General features: G+C 32.9%; 1 protein-coding gene across 1 annotated transcript; it reads right to left on the reverse strand.

Moving 5' to 3' along the window:
- LOC126850105 (endocuticle structural glycoprotein SgAbd-1-like) lies at nucleotides 1-6,728 on the reverse strand. Its single transcript, XM_050592783.1, has 3 exons — nucleotides 6,512-6,728; nucleotides 4,845-5,005; nucleotides 1-2,101 (listed from the first exon to the last, which is right to left on the reverse strand). Exons 1-3 carry the CDS (start codon nucleotides 6,521-6,523, stop codon nucleotides 1,834-1,836), a joined length of 441 nt encoding a protein of 146 aa, XP_050448740.1. The 5' UTR covers nucleotides 6,524-6,728; the 3' UTR covers nucleotides 1-1,833.
- Between the last annotated feature and the right edge of the window lie 8,549 nt (nucleotides 6,729-15,277).

The following is a 15,277-nucleotide window of genomic DNA, read 5'->3' on the forward strand; positions in this document are numbered from 1 at the left end:
TTTTTTGCGTAATAACATAATTTATTATGTACGATGATCATTCCCAGTTTGTTAAAAATCTTGTTAAAAGGCACGGAGAACGGGTCTTTAATACGTATCTAGACGACGCGTCATAATAATAGATGTGATTATGATACTTGGAATACGTGGATACGCATAAGTTATTAAACGATTTAATAAGATAGCATATATGATACAATACAACACAATTATGAGATATGACATATTGTCGTTTACACATTTACATTGCCAAAATTTCTATTTCCTCCCTTGTCTCTGTATAACTTTTCGCCGAATAAAAAAATGAAATATTCGAGAAATCGATGCTCGCAAGAGCAATCTCTCAGTAATATTTTCATAGTATAATCAACAAAGCGAACACTTAATATTTAGTAAATCTTTAAGAGATACGCACGGAATATCATTAATTTGTCATTGATAATATCATTGATTTGTCAGCTAACTTTAAACAGTATAATATAAAATTCCAACAAATTTGTAATATAAAGAATTATCATTGAGTCCGCTTCTTTTCTTAAAAATTTTGCACACATTTATTTAATAAAAAAAATTTAATTCTCTCTTTAAAAATAGATATGTGTAAAATTTCTTATAACACACAAGTTTTATCAATTTGATACTTTTACACGGACTCAACTTTATACTGCTTAGAGTTAAGGCATGTTTTAAACGATAAGCTCTGTCATCACGATGAGTACGAGCAACATTGCTTCCATTTAATTCAAATTTCATATATTCAAAATGATGCGTAATTTAATTTGGTATGGAGCGATAAAGTAATCTGTGCGTGTTTATTATATAAACGCGACTTTTTTCAAGTGAAGTAATCGTTTGACAGATCAAGAAATAACTTAATCCGAAAATATCGCACCGCTCAACATAAACTTTCTAATTTCTCTAATATATTGATCTCTCTCGGATAAAAATAAGATAATTTCGTAATTTTTATTTAAGATTATATCTCGTATAATATTGAATTTTACTGAACATAGGATGTTGTGCATAGCACATGTAATGTATGATCATTTTGCTCAACGTATATTTTATTATAATTTGGACTTTAATAACAATAATTATCGCTTACCAATTTTATCCATAAATTACAGCATTTTTTATACAATTTTCCTTTTGTTACACTTTAATCGCGGCTATTTAAAATATATGGAATATTATTTTTGCGAAGCAAATTATATTTTAATGGAGCATCTTTTTTAATTATATCTATATATTTTTAATAATATCTATATCAAAAAATATAAGTTTTTAGTAAAACAAAATATTCATGCAATATTTTTTGTCTTACATATATTGGTCAAAATTTTAAGAATATAATAATATAATAATTTTAAGAGAGAGAAATTTAAAAAAATTTAAGAATGATATTTCATATCTTTTATTTTTATTCTTGTACTTTCTTGTCGCTTGTACTCATCGATCTTATATTATGTCGTCTAATCGTGCTTTGTCTCGTTTGCCTAATTTTGACATCAATACTTCTCGATAAAGCTTATTTATATAACAATTACGCATGATCGACAAACACGATCTTCGATTTTCAGAAATATTTTCGACAGAGCACGAGGAGAAGACATAAAATTTAACCGCTTTTCCACTGTGATATTTATTTCCATAATTAATAGCCGGTCAAACCACCCGCTTCGAAAGAATCTCGTAAATGATTAAATGATGGATAACGATAAAATGTATCATTGAGATATTTGAAAAGCGAAGATCTCAAAACAGCAACTTATAGCTCCACGTATTTGACATATCGAAGCGAGTTGAGTGGTCCTAGCGTAGACATAGCGAGCTCTAATATCTCCTGTAGGAATCATCTTCTTCAGGATGAGCCGCATTATATGCCAGGGCGCGTTGTATCGCCACCGGTATTGGCGGAGGTGTCGGCAGGTGGGCGCCGCTCGCCAAGAAGCCTTTCTCATCAGCCGTGTAAGTGACCACAATCGGCGTACCGTCCGGTGCCGTGTAACTGTATTGACCTCTGACCGCCTCGATCTGATTAGGTCCAATGTTCTTTGGCTGCCCCGTCTCCGCTACGGAGATACCGTTTTCCGTGTCATAGCTGCAACAATGCACATTATTCAGATATCGCGCGAATACTTTCTTATGAAAGAAAATAGGAATTTAATCAAATAAGAGAGAAATCAATAAAATAAATATAAAGTAAAAAAAAATTTTTCTGGGATAGATTGATAAAAAAGCTTGATCAAGAAAGCAAGAAAATAAATAAATTAAATTTAAATAAAAATAAAAATATGTATGTGTGTGAATTATAAAAATATAGTACTTCTGTCGTTATACAGGCCCAAACATTCCGACCTCTGAAATCACGGTTATTTAATTTTTTAGTTGAATAATCAACAAACAAGATAATGTTGTGTGTATATACAAGTTATACACACAACGTAATTTATAAAAATATATAATTTGAGAGCTGATTTCGCAAAATCTGCACAAATATAGTTAAATTAATCGTTAAATTATAGAGTGATAATTGTCTTGACAGCGATTAATTTATTTTCTTCGTATCTGCTCCCACCAAGCTGCTACTAAAAGTCAGTGAGAAAAGAATTATACGCCACCTTCGAGATTGTTAGGTGGAGCCTGGCCGCGTCTCACTGTCCCAGAGACAGGTGTCACGGGAGGGGCTCTAGTTAGGTGCGAACTCCAGGGCACTGAGGATGGGTAAGGAAGGTGAACGCGTAGGCAGACAGGCCGAGGCAAAGGTAGGTAGGTAGGTCGATTGTAATTGTTCAATTGCACAATGCATTATTGCGAGCTGTGCAGCCGAGTGGCGCGTGTACGATTAACATCAAAGCTAATTATGCATCCTTCCTTCGGTTATCCTGCGCGAGAAGGGTTCACGGTTTTTGCGATTCCGATTAAAGTGATCGGCGCTTTAAATAACGTTCGAAGAATACATCAAGTGACTTGATTCGCGCGCAATCTTGACACGCCCCATCGATTATCTCGCACGGATATGTCTTGAAAGTCGTATAAAATTTCGAAGTTAAAGAAGGGATGGATGAATTATTACGGGGGTATGAATATCGTCTATTCATCGAGAAACTTGTGTAAAGAGAAATTTGGTAAATTGAACGAGATATTAAATCATCGAGAAACGATAATATACGAAATGAGTGTCGTAACGATAATCATAGGTTTCTAATTCCGTAATCGATTGTTGCAGTCGTTAATTTGCGTGCAAGATTTGCATGTAGAGATCTAGCGTGATTTAAATATCACGCTGTAAGATTTGAGATGCTCGCATCAGCCAACGGATAATTCGATAATCATCGACTTATAATCTCGTCGTGTTACTAACTAATTACAGCGAATCATGCGATCTGTCTTGGAAATTCAGAACGGAGAGGAAATATTTTGATGTCTCTTTGCGCCGACTTTCGTATATAATTCTGCATAATTATCGATTTCGTACATGCCAATACTTATCTAATAATGCAATATAATATTAAACTAGTCGCGCAGAGTTAATATAATAATTATAGATAATCATTATATATTTCGTGCAGAATATCGTGAATCTGAATATGTTGTAAGCTTGTAACAATCATGATTAGAATGGTAACCAATCGCTTTACGCACACATCTCATTATATTTTTAAATAAATAAATAAGTAATATTTAACGTTTCTATGTTGAACCAATTTGAAATGTTAATTCTAACATAAACTAGCATTTTTCTTGCATTATTGCATTACATTTAAGTTTCGTATCAAAGTTTTAAAAATTAATTACTTGTGATAAAATATGATGAAATATTCGCGATAATTCCATTTTAATATTATCTCTGGATTCTTAGAAAAGAGTCAAATAATAGATGAAATTAGAGCTGGAAGTTTTTTTACGAGATTATGTCAACATTATACATGAAGAAATATTCATAAACTCACAATGGACATGCTAACTAACATATGACTCCGTTGATCTTTACATATCTCTAATTAACGGACTAATGGAGCATACCATATTCAGAAACAGTTGCGAGTAATCATGTAAGACTTATTGGCCTTTGCGTTGATTTAAATTTTCTTTCTCTTTAATTGAGCACTATCTTTACTGTGCACATTGAAAGATTCGAAAATTGCTTTGGTAATTAGGTAATAAAAATAATTGCGAGTCCAACTAACGAAAATTACACTATTAACATAATTGCAACATTCAGTCTCCTTTTTTGGACAGAAAATCAGCTGCATCCTGAGATAAAAAAATAGTAGTTGAATACATATATATATATATATATATATATATATATATATATATATATATATAATATGTAAATAATAAAAAGAAATTTTAATTTTTTCTAAATATATATTTTTCAAGATAAAAATTTTTATTAATATAATTTTTTTTCTTGGAGATACTGTACTTTTGCTTCTATGCTTTTTTTAGTTATCATTTATAAAAAAAAAAAAATATGAAAAATTTGAAATAGCTTATACACATTTATATATTAAGAAACAATTCACAAATTCTAGTCACCAAGTACGTAATCATCTTGTACATTTCCGGTGCATTAACTGCACTCTTCCTTCCGCCTATTAATCACTCCTCGATGAAGACGTAAGACGGTGGCAAAAAAACTGGCAGTCACACCGAGCGCGTTAGCTTCGCGATTACATCGATCGAATGCATGGTGCGAGCGTGTTTCCATACATTCATTTTCATAGAACCGAGATTCCTCGAGCGTATCGAGATCGTTCTCTCGGCGAACGTACGAATGCCTCGGCGCCGCTTATCAGCGCTTTAGGATGAGCGATGAATGGGAAGGACGATCTCACCTGTAAGAATACGATCCGTCCGGCGAGGCGTCTTGCGATTGTCGCAGTATAGCGTAGAAAGGCCGGCCGTAGTAATTGGGATTATAATATTGCGTCGGCTGTGGAGTCGGAAACCTATTGAGTTGTGCGCTCGCCATCATTGTCAAGCCGAGTAGCAGTATCTGCAAGATAATTATTAATATAAAAATTGACGCGAAAATTGAACGAAATCTTGTAGAGAAAGAAAAGCAAAGAGGTAGAAAATGAGCTTGAATATAGCATTTATGTAAGAATTATTAGATGGATAAAAAATATCTTTTACTATATTTGAGAAATTCTATAATTATAGCAGCTTTAAAGTAAATTATATATTATTATTGCAATTGCGAAGATCAAGTATTAGTTTGCATTTGCGAAAAAAATATTGAGCCGTTATCCGATATTAGATATTACGAGGAATATTGACCGGGATTATATCATCTTGTGTATTACTCATGCAAAAGGGCTGACTAAAATAAGTAGGTAGGTTGAAATGGGTAGGCAGTTTGGAACGCGCGCGCAGAAGAATTTCGATTCACTGCATTCAACTCGGTGCGGTTATGAATAATTATACGTATCTCGCGCGTCATAATTCTCGTCTCACGCTTCCTCCATTGTGCGTTGAAAACCGTGGAGAGTTAAGTGATTTGCGACACAAGGCGTAATATTTTTTTTTGCGCGCGAGCTCACGAGAAAGAAATGACTACAAACACAAGGAGCACAGAAATCGATCTATGTAAGGGTGTTCGGGTAAAAATGTCATTCTCCCTACGCATTTCATTATAAATCGGTCGCGCGATGCAATTATATTCGAGCAACGATCGTATTTACGCGATTTTACGGAATGGAATTTGCGATTTCTCATCGCAATTGTAACGAGCATAATCATCGTTATTTTTCCGAGAATATTACAATCGCTATCTGTATGCACTGAACGGAAATGACGAAATTAATGCCGATAAAATCTTCGTCTTCGTCCCAACCGATACGTTCGATAAAATATTCTCGCCGATTTCACATCGCGAATAAAATATGAATTTTGATAAGTTCATACGTGCGATTGCGTAACTGACCAAACTTTCAAAATTTGACAATCGGGTCGCTAAAATCGTAAAATTTCCTCGCATCCATTCGCCACGGTTTCATCATGTTTTTTTTTTATTAGACTTTCGATCGCAGAATCTATATGAATTCAGTTTAATAAGACGGCAAATCCTTGCCGTTAAAAGAATAGAATCGAAATAAATTGCCGATCACATACATTCATCATCTCATATCTCTTGCTCTTAATAAAAATTTTCTAAATAAAATACTAGAAGATTAAATAAACTCTCGTTTTTTTTTTTAACGAATTCTATTGATAATTTAAATAGAATATGATTGACGGAAAATTTTCCGGTTTAATTATGGACATAAAATAAAGATTTGATCAAATTTTGTAATAAAATATCTTAATTCCTTTTTATATTGTTTGCGACAAATCTCACTTATAATTATAATCTTGGTTACAAACAGCCGATATTAAGTTTAATTAAAACAATGTAATTATAAATTAGTGACGAAAAATTTAAATCTATTTATTCTCTATTTTGTAATAATTAATGGCGAGTCAATAAAACGCGCGGGGAAAAACGAAAGATTACACTCACGAAGATCTTCATGATGATTTTTGACGTATTCCGGAAGTCAGGACAGGCGGATTCTTCAATCGTTTTCGACTTACAATCAGTGCACCCTTACGTACCACTACGTGTGCGAAAAGTACACGCGAATCTACCGAAAAGCCACGTACGAGACTCTCGTGTTAACTGCAGTTAAAAAGATGCGAGCTTAGGTGGCTCGGAGTGGCTTTATAGTCGCCGAGACGCTCCGGTTATGCCCCCTTTTTGCCCCGCCAGCGGCCGTTTTCCGGAGATTGAAGGGGAGAATAAATCTTGGACTTTATTCGCGTAATCCGCTAACTAAGCATAGGGTGGTGGATTGGTGGTCGGGGCTTTCCGCGGTTAGAGGTAGGTGGTAACTGATGGTCCCCCTCGATTACATTCGCGTTTTGCATCCGCGTGCCCACATGTCGCGATCCTCCGTAAGCATACAAACTCGATGAATATACGTACAAGAACATGCATTACGCTTATAATATAGGTATGGATCAAAGTTTATATAAACTATGAAATACATATATCGTAAGATCGTATACACTTGAAATTCAAAATTTAAAGTTACAAAGCATAATTGAAATAAGAAAATAATAGAAAAATAGAAAATAGCATTTTGAAAGTATTTTCTTTCAAACATAAAAGACAATATTTAAAATAAAAACGTGATTTAATAGTTCAAAATGATAATTCTATATAAGAGTCGCGTTTATAAAGTAGATAATAAAATATTTAAAGAATACTATATCTTTTTTTCGAATATATGTCGTTATTTATGTCACTACATAATGTGACTGCGATATTACTCAGACCTGGGCCTTCTCACGTATATTAAGCACGTGTACGTTACATGTCGTCCGTTAACTATTTATATCTCACGCTTAGTCTTTACGCTTTTTCTCGCGCAGTTCTTATGCATCTCGCGTGTATATATATCATTCGCATGGTTTGGAGGTCGGGATGTTTGTATGCACTCTGTTACGCTATTATGTTATGAACTGTATTTGCATACCTGCATTAGCGTTCTTTTTCTGCTCGTGCAGAAATTATATATTTGTATCATTCTCGCGTGATATACGCACTGTGCATATATTATATTTATCGAGCGAGAGAGAAATATATGCGCCAATATCTACAATTTTTACGTCCGAACGCACTTCCTATATGCATAAATAATAATTAATGAGAAGTTTTTTATCTTTTACATGTTTGCGCTATGATTTAATTGTAAAATGACAGATATATGTAAAAGCGATTTAAATAGCAAAATCGCAAATGTAATATATTTTTCCACACACATTACATTTATTAAAGTAAAAAATTCTAACTGGAAAAAATTTTTAAAACGTGGCGTATTATTGTACGCATTGAAATCCTACATTTAATTAAGACGTACTTGTATATCGCATCTTATGCAAATCGAGCTAGTATTTCGCTAGCGGAAATACCCTTGTTTACTTTGATGCATATCCACGCGTTCGCATGTATTCACATCCACGTGCGTGCTACAAATCCGTGCGATGAAATCGAACCTGAGGATGATACGTGCTCGTCGGGAGAACTGTCATTATCTCGCTCGTCTCGTAACTCGTCTTGGCCTCATCATGGGGTTTAGTTCGCCGATGCCGGATTTGCCACGGATCATCGCAGGGCGTATTCCTTTCACTGCATCGAATCGATGCAATGGCAATTTTGCCGCGGCGCACATCGCCGATCCTTGCGACATACCTCGCACAGAATACCTTGACGCATCCTCCGGTCCTCCGAGATTGATCGGGATCTCGCGAAACAGTCCGCAGGTCTATCCGCGCTATTTTTCTAAATTGCTTTACAGCTTCCGACTCCTGATTGCAATCATAAGAGTACGTCTTTGAAAACAAAAGATTGTATAAATTTTTTTTTCTCGTCAAAATGAATTTGCTTTTTTTTTTACATATTGTTGTGCTAAAACTTATATAAAATTAAATTTTTATAAATAAGATTTAACAACAATGGAAATAAAACGAAAAAAATATGAGCAATCTCATAGATTAATACCACGGTGATTTAAATATTAATTATAATATGTATAATAATCTCCCTTAAATATATATACAAGAACATTCAAAATTTTATATATTAATTTTTTAAATATATATATATATATATATTACCTCTTTTCTTAATTGTGTGTAAAATTTTTTTCTTGAAAAATATCAATTTAATATATGTATAAAAAGTTGAATTTACATAATCCAAGTCTCTACTAAAATAGAGGTCATTTCAAATCTCACAATCAGTTTGTAAAAGGCAAAAGAACTTTAACAATAACAAAGGTATCAATATAATTACATATTTGTTCTGCATTCTCGGAAGATCTCACGGATAAGTTACGCGTGGGTATCTTGAAACTGAATATGGACGCATAACTAATAAATAATTATAAGAAAATGATTGCTTATAAATATTTCATGCACGATTTCTGCAATATGCCATCGATAATCAATATATATTACTGTTATGCAAAGAAATTTATGTATATTCTTTTTTGTGCACTGATTAATTAAAAAGTTATATATAATAATTCTATTTTAAAAAAGAAAGAGAGAGAAAGAAATGAATTTTCTGAAAACCGATTTCCTCTTTTATTTATTCATATACATAAAATATTAAATATAACAATACAAATAAAAACATTATGTATTTATGTATATATTTTGATTATTAAGTCTACATCTTATAATATATATATATCTTTTTATTTTTTTCATGAGACATTAAAAAATAAAATTTAATTAAAAGTTAATTTGCTTGTATCTCGAATAAAGCGGAATGCGCAGCAGGATTTGCATAATAAATTTTTGCAACATTTTCTGGTTCTTCGATGAGTCGATACATCTCTTCCGCTTCATAAATAATTCCAATAATCTCCTAAATACGCGAATCGACAAAAAAGGGTAAAGAATGTCTAAAGATATGCTTGGAGCAACAAAAATCGTACTGAATAAAGGCCGCGTAATCACTTGTAACGAGACGGTAACTAGGATGCATCGGTGCTGCATGTTTGACAGGTGGTATTTAAACCATCGGATCGACAGAAAGAATCTCGCCCACAGATACACGTACATACATATTTCCGAAACGCGTCGAGTAATGATGATATTTACAGTTTCTCCACTAATCTCGCTGTTGGGCCTGTCATGCACGCGCGCGTGGGTGTAATAGAGACAACAGTATGTACAAGGCAATCCCGAAGGATCCCGTTGAACTTTTTATCAAGAATATATCTAATCTTATGCGGGACATCGCCAGGGACATGAATGCTCAAGAAACGTAGGCGAGATCATAGAATTATGAACACCTTTTACTTAGGTTTTCCGCGAAATTCGAGAAAATATTATAATTATCCAGGCATTGTGCAAATCTTGCACAAATAAAATTGCAATACTAATAATATAATATCTTTCTTTATACAAATGTATGTATTTGTGTATAAGAATAATATAGAAATGTGTGAATTAAACGAATATTAAAATTAATATCACAGCGCGTTTATAAAAAAAAATAAATTTTAACTTATTCCAATTTTTCTAAATTAATTTGATTAGCTTTTATTCTTAAAATTAAGATATTACATTAACTAATTTTTCATACTAATATTTACACATAAACTTTTTTCTGCGAGTTTTATTCTAAATATATATTCGTACTTGGACAATAGCTCTTATCATCTCAATCATACTTTATCAATTCGCGCAGTGCAATGCTGTCATGTATTGCATTCTAGGTCAGTAGTTTTGACGAAACAATGATGGTCTTTTTTATCTATAAGCTCAAGCATATCTAGGATAAATCCTATCGTACATTGACGCGAACCTACCCTTTCTTTTGTCTGTTAGCTGTGCTTAGCATTCTGCAAGCGAGATTGCATTGTTTGGTATGACACGAAGAGGATTACGTTTGCAATAAACTCCGTGAATTACAGCTCCGATTTCGCTCGCAGATCCATAAAACAATTTGTATTTCTATGGAACAAAGTATGCACCATCAATTTCAATCAAATTACATTTGGCGAATTTATTATTTTCTCTTTTGATTAAAATTTGCAGTTTGCTTTGTACAACGGAATTACTATGTTAAAAAATTTGTATATATTCCATAATTCCAAAGATATATTAATTATTATGTCATTTTTGCGATTTAATTTTTATTTAAATTATTCCATATTTTTGAACTTTATCGAAATGATACTCAATATTACGCTAAATTAAATTTTTGCAAAATTTAATTATACGTTTGACATTTGATTCGTTGGGTAAGGCATCGGGCGGAGTATTTCGAGATGACACGCTTGACTATTCGCACCTCTTTCTCACTTAACTCTAGCCCAAGAGTGCAGAAAGGTGTTACCGGAGAAAGAGAGAGCCTCAACAAAAGGCGGCGCCTTGACATTAAATTCTTCCCGCGAGAAACGCTGCCTTTATCGTGCGGTCGCGAATAAACGAGCGACGATGAGCTTCGAGGACGGGGCGCGAACGAGAGGAGTAAGACGCCGAAGAAGAATAACCTGTCAGTTATGCCGCTTCGGGGTTACTCAAGAAGAGGCAATCCGCCCTCGAATCTACATCTTCGATTCTTCAGAGAGATGCGTTTCTTAACGAAAATGAAATACCTTCCTATGTTGTCTGTATTAGCGCGCAATGTTTTATCTCGCATAGAAGATCTTAAATTTGCGCCATTAATGCCCGGTTCTCTTCCATTGGGCAAAGTCCATTTAATCTTTAACCTAGATACGTGTAATCAGATTTTTTTGCCTACGTTAAAATTGCACTTGAGTTTAAAGAAGAACAAGACGGATCAGTTACATCAAAAGTTAATAAATTTTATACATTTCGAGATTCATGAATTTGAGATTGCACAAAAAAAGCATTTTTAGCCTTTTAAAATATAAAACTAATAATTAATTTGCGAGTTAAAATAAAAATTTGCCTTGGAGAATCAAATTTTTATTTTCATGAATTTTTGTGTGCAGTCACTATAAAATTTTTGTGATAAATTTATTGTAAAAAAGTTTGATATAAAATAATATTTACAACTTTGATATTAAATTCTACAGAGTTAATCTTTATTTTAACTCATAAATTATTAATTTTATATTTTAAAAGGCTAAAAGTGTGCTTTGCGCAATGTTGTAAATTCATGAATCTCGAAATGTATTAGATTTATTAATTTTTGACGTATAAAATTTATCCGTTTAGTTTTTTTTTTTTGAATCACTACAAATATAAATTTTTTACAATACGGAATGAGAAATCCCAATCTCAAGTTAGGATAATTTTAAGTAAACAATCGATCTTTGCTTAGTCTCGCGTAAAGTTTCATAACGGATTTCGCAATGGAATTTGACGGTAAGTCATATAAGAGCACATACATACACGTAATCGGGCGAGATTAGAGGAGAGCAAGACATAATCTGCTAGTTGTTATGCCATGCATTACTCAAGAAAAGCGTGGTAACCCACCCTCGGATTATCTTGCATCCGTTCACTCGACGTAATTTTAAACACTACTATGATTTTTCTCTAGGCAATTACAACAACTTACTGCTTTTTTAGACCGACTACAATAGATGTGAATCTTTAAGCTTTTAGAATTATATCGATCAAAAGTTTTAAGTTAGAATAAAACTTTAAAAGCGGGATCTTGTCAGCTCGCTTAAAACTTATTGTTAGAGCTTTAAACAGGGGGAACGTTTCTAGCCGAAAAATATATCATATTTTAGAGCTTAGAAGAGTAAAAGCTTAATGAATCTCGAATTCACGAATCGCTATCGTGACTCGTCGTGACGCGTTCAGTATTTACATTATAATGGATATTATATGCATAATAAAATGTAATTACGTAAATGCGCGCGATTTGGTAAACTCGCTAAAGAAAGAGGCATCCATATAATCTGTCCTCGATACGATCTCTAATTACCGCTATGGAGATCGTAACCCTTCTCCTTTCCGTCTGAGGGGTTTCGTCTAGATCTCTCGCGATCTTCCTTTTAAAATATTTCGACTCTATCCAGCTCGCCATTATGAAACGAGTCGTACATTAATAGGATAAACCTTTGGAATTTTTTTGATAGAAGGCACGGTTATTATACTCAATAGCGCTTATGTAAATGCGCTTTGTAATTTTGCAATGCACACATACACACAGACTGACAGATTTAAAACTGTAATTAATCCGCTTAGAAGAAATTCGATTATTTATTTTATATACAAGTGGACTTAATTACGAACTTTTTAGTTTACAATATAATTTTGCGTTATATTTTTAGACATCGAATTAAAACATTTACTTATAAATTATGCAAAAGTTAATTAAGAATTTGTCTTTTTAAATTGATTTTATCCAGTTATTATCTATGTTTTCATGAAGAAAGTATTATTATTCATAAAAATAGCTACTTTTATTATAGATTGATAGAAATTTTTTAATTTTAATTCGCATCAATGGCAATTTAAATGCGTTTGCGATATTAGAAATTGATGCGACGCCATTATAGTCGATAAAATCGAATTGAGTATTAATAAGAATGTGATGCAATCACATTCGTCGATTCTGATAGGAGCTACAAGTCTCCGCAGATGACGGCAAATAATAGTTCTCCCACCTACCCGATTATACAGGGGGGGAGGAAGAGGCTTATTCAACAGATTCAGTTCGCATAATCACTTGTCGCTTTTCTCCAGCTGCATCGGCCATCGTGAATTCCCTCTTTCTCCGCATTGCACGATGTAATGCATCGCGGTGCACATCTGCCGCCCACCGACATATATATCTTTATCTATTGTCGCGATATTTATCAAAGTCGCCCACTGAAAATCCAATGATTGGAGACGCGCACTTTCGTCTCGATGTCTGAATAAGAACGAGTAGAAAATTTTTCTCTCTCTCTCTCTTTCTCTTTCTTTTTTTGTCAAGGCACCCTGATGAAACTAATTTTACGATTTTTTATGCAAAAAAATTATGCGAAAACTACATGATTTTATTTTATTTTTAGATTATTTTTACGTACTTTTTACTATACAAAAAAAATCTCTTGGCATTCGTTAATTAATACGTCGCACTAAAAAAGTATTGCGATAATAACGCAATCTTTTGCAAAATGATTGGTTGCCATTAAATATATTAATTAATTTACAGGTAAAGTTGCATACTTTTGTATTTAGTGATTAATTAAAAATAACTTTTTTTATCAGCAATTATTCTTTAATTGTAAAATTGTTCCATTGTACTAAATTATTGACTCTATTGCATATCGATTGTAGTTTGAATTCGTGTAGCATAATAAGATCGAGATAACGGTAGCCAACGGGATAAGAATCTCAATGGATGATTTCCCACCTTTGCATGTTTATCGTAAGACGTCACACGAAAAACAGGGGATTATCAATCCTCGCCATCTTACCATCTTCCTACCTACGCAATATTACACCGATGCACATCGGTAAGCGCGAAAAATTGTTGCTATTTTATTGGCGAACAGTGCATATCGTAATATAGTCGAAAGGATTTCCTAGGAAAATATCCAACACATTGATTGAAATTATGCCGCGATATGATCTACTGGAAATATTATTACATCGCGCTTGAAAAATCACACATCTTAATCATTTGATCGGTGTTAATCAACTTTAATTGTGCTCCTCAAGCAAAAATAGTAAAAAAAAAAGATATGTGTGTTACTGTATATAAAATTTTCATCTTGACATTATTTGATCAAAAAATATAATTAAGATCAAAATTTGATCTAAATAACATTTTTTATCACATGTATTATTATATTAAGTTTTAATTCAATTTCTTCCTTAAATATATTTTTTATATATAAAATTCTTTTCAAAAGTGTTACGCGATATAATTTTCTTGGTTTTTAATCATCGGATATAATCGCGTAACAATGGATACATTATACGATAATAATTCATACAGCGCAAATCGATACTCTAGCCTTGATAATTTTCTAATTTCGAGCGATAATAAATCTTGTATTGTCTTGTTCTTTGGATAATATTAATATTTATTGTTCACGCCTACGTTTTTTCCTTCATCTCAAGGATTTCATTCTCAATTTCAAGAAAATTACGTCAGCATACGCAAAATGTAGCGATAATTCTCTGAAAAATGCTAACTTTGGAGAAATCGTTAAAACATCTCTTTTTAAGCAAAGATACATGGAAGGTCATATCTTTCACCGGCATCTCCCAACATCTGCAACTATTTCTATCCGTTCTATGTCACACAAGAACTCTAATCATGTATGTATCGCCGAAATTGGTCAACTGGTATGGCTATGTAACATAATTATTCCTTGCGTAAGAATAAATGCCAGGGTCTTTTGGGCCTGAAAGTATCTGGCTCGCGCGGGTTTACAAAAACGTAATAAAGTATCCTATCTCGCATCTTTCCTGCAGAATCCGCTGTCTGTTCGATTTAGAAAATTATAATTTCATGAATTAAAAATAGCTTATTTACAAATAATGCGACATGTTGATTAGAGTATAGAAAAATAAATTAAAATCAAATAAATATTTTCTCTCTCTCTCTCTCTCTCTCCTTCTCTCTTGCTTTCTCCGCATTCTTTTAAATATATCATTATACATATTGGAATATATATGAAGATAGATAATGTAAATAAATATTGCTTCATGTTTAAATCAGTTTTTATGACACAATGTTTGTAAGAATTATCTATAATTAATCTTTCAATTATTTTTATTAATCTTT

The sequence above is a fragment of the Cataglyphis hispanica genome, chromosome 5 (assembly GCF_021464435.1).
Source record: "Cataglyphis hispanica isolate Lineage 1 chromosome 5, ULB_Chis1_1.0, whole genome shotgun sequence".
NCBI lineage: Eukaryota > Metazoa > Arthropoda > Insecta > Hymenoptera > Formicidae > Cataglyphis > Cataglyphis hispanica.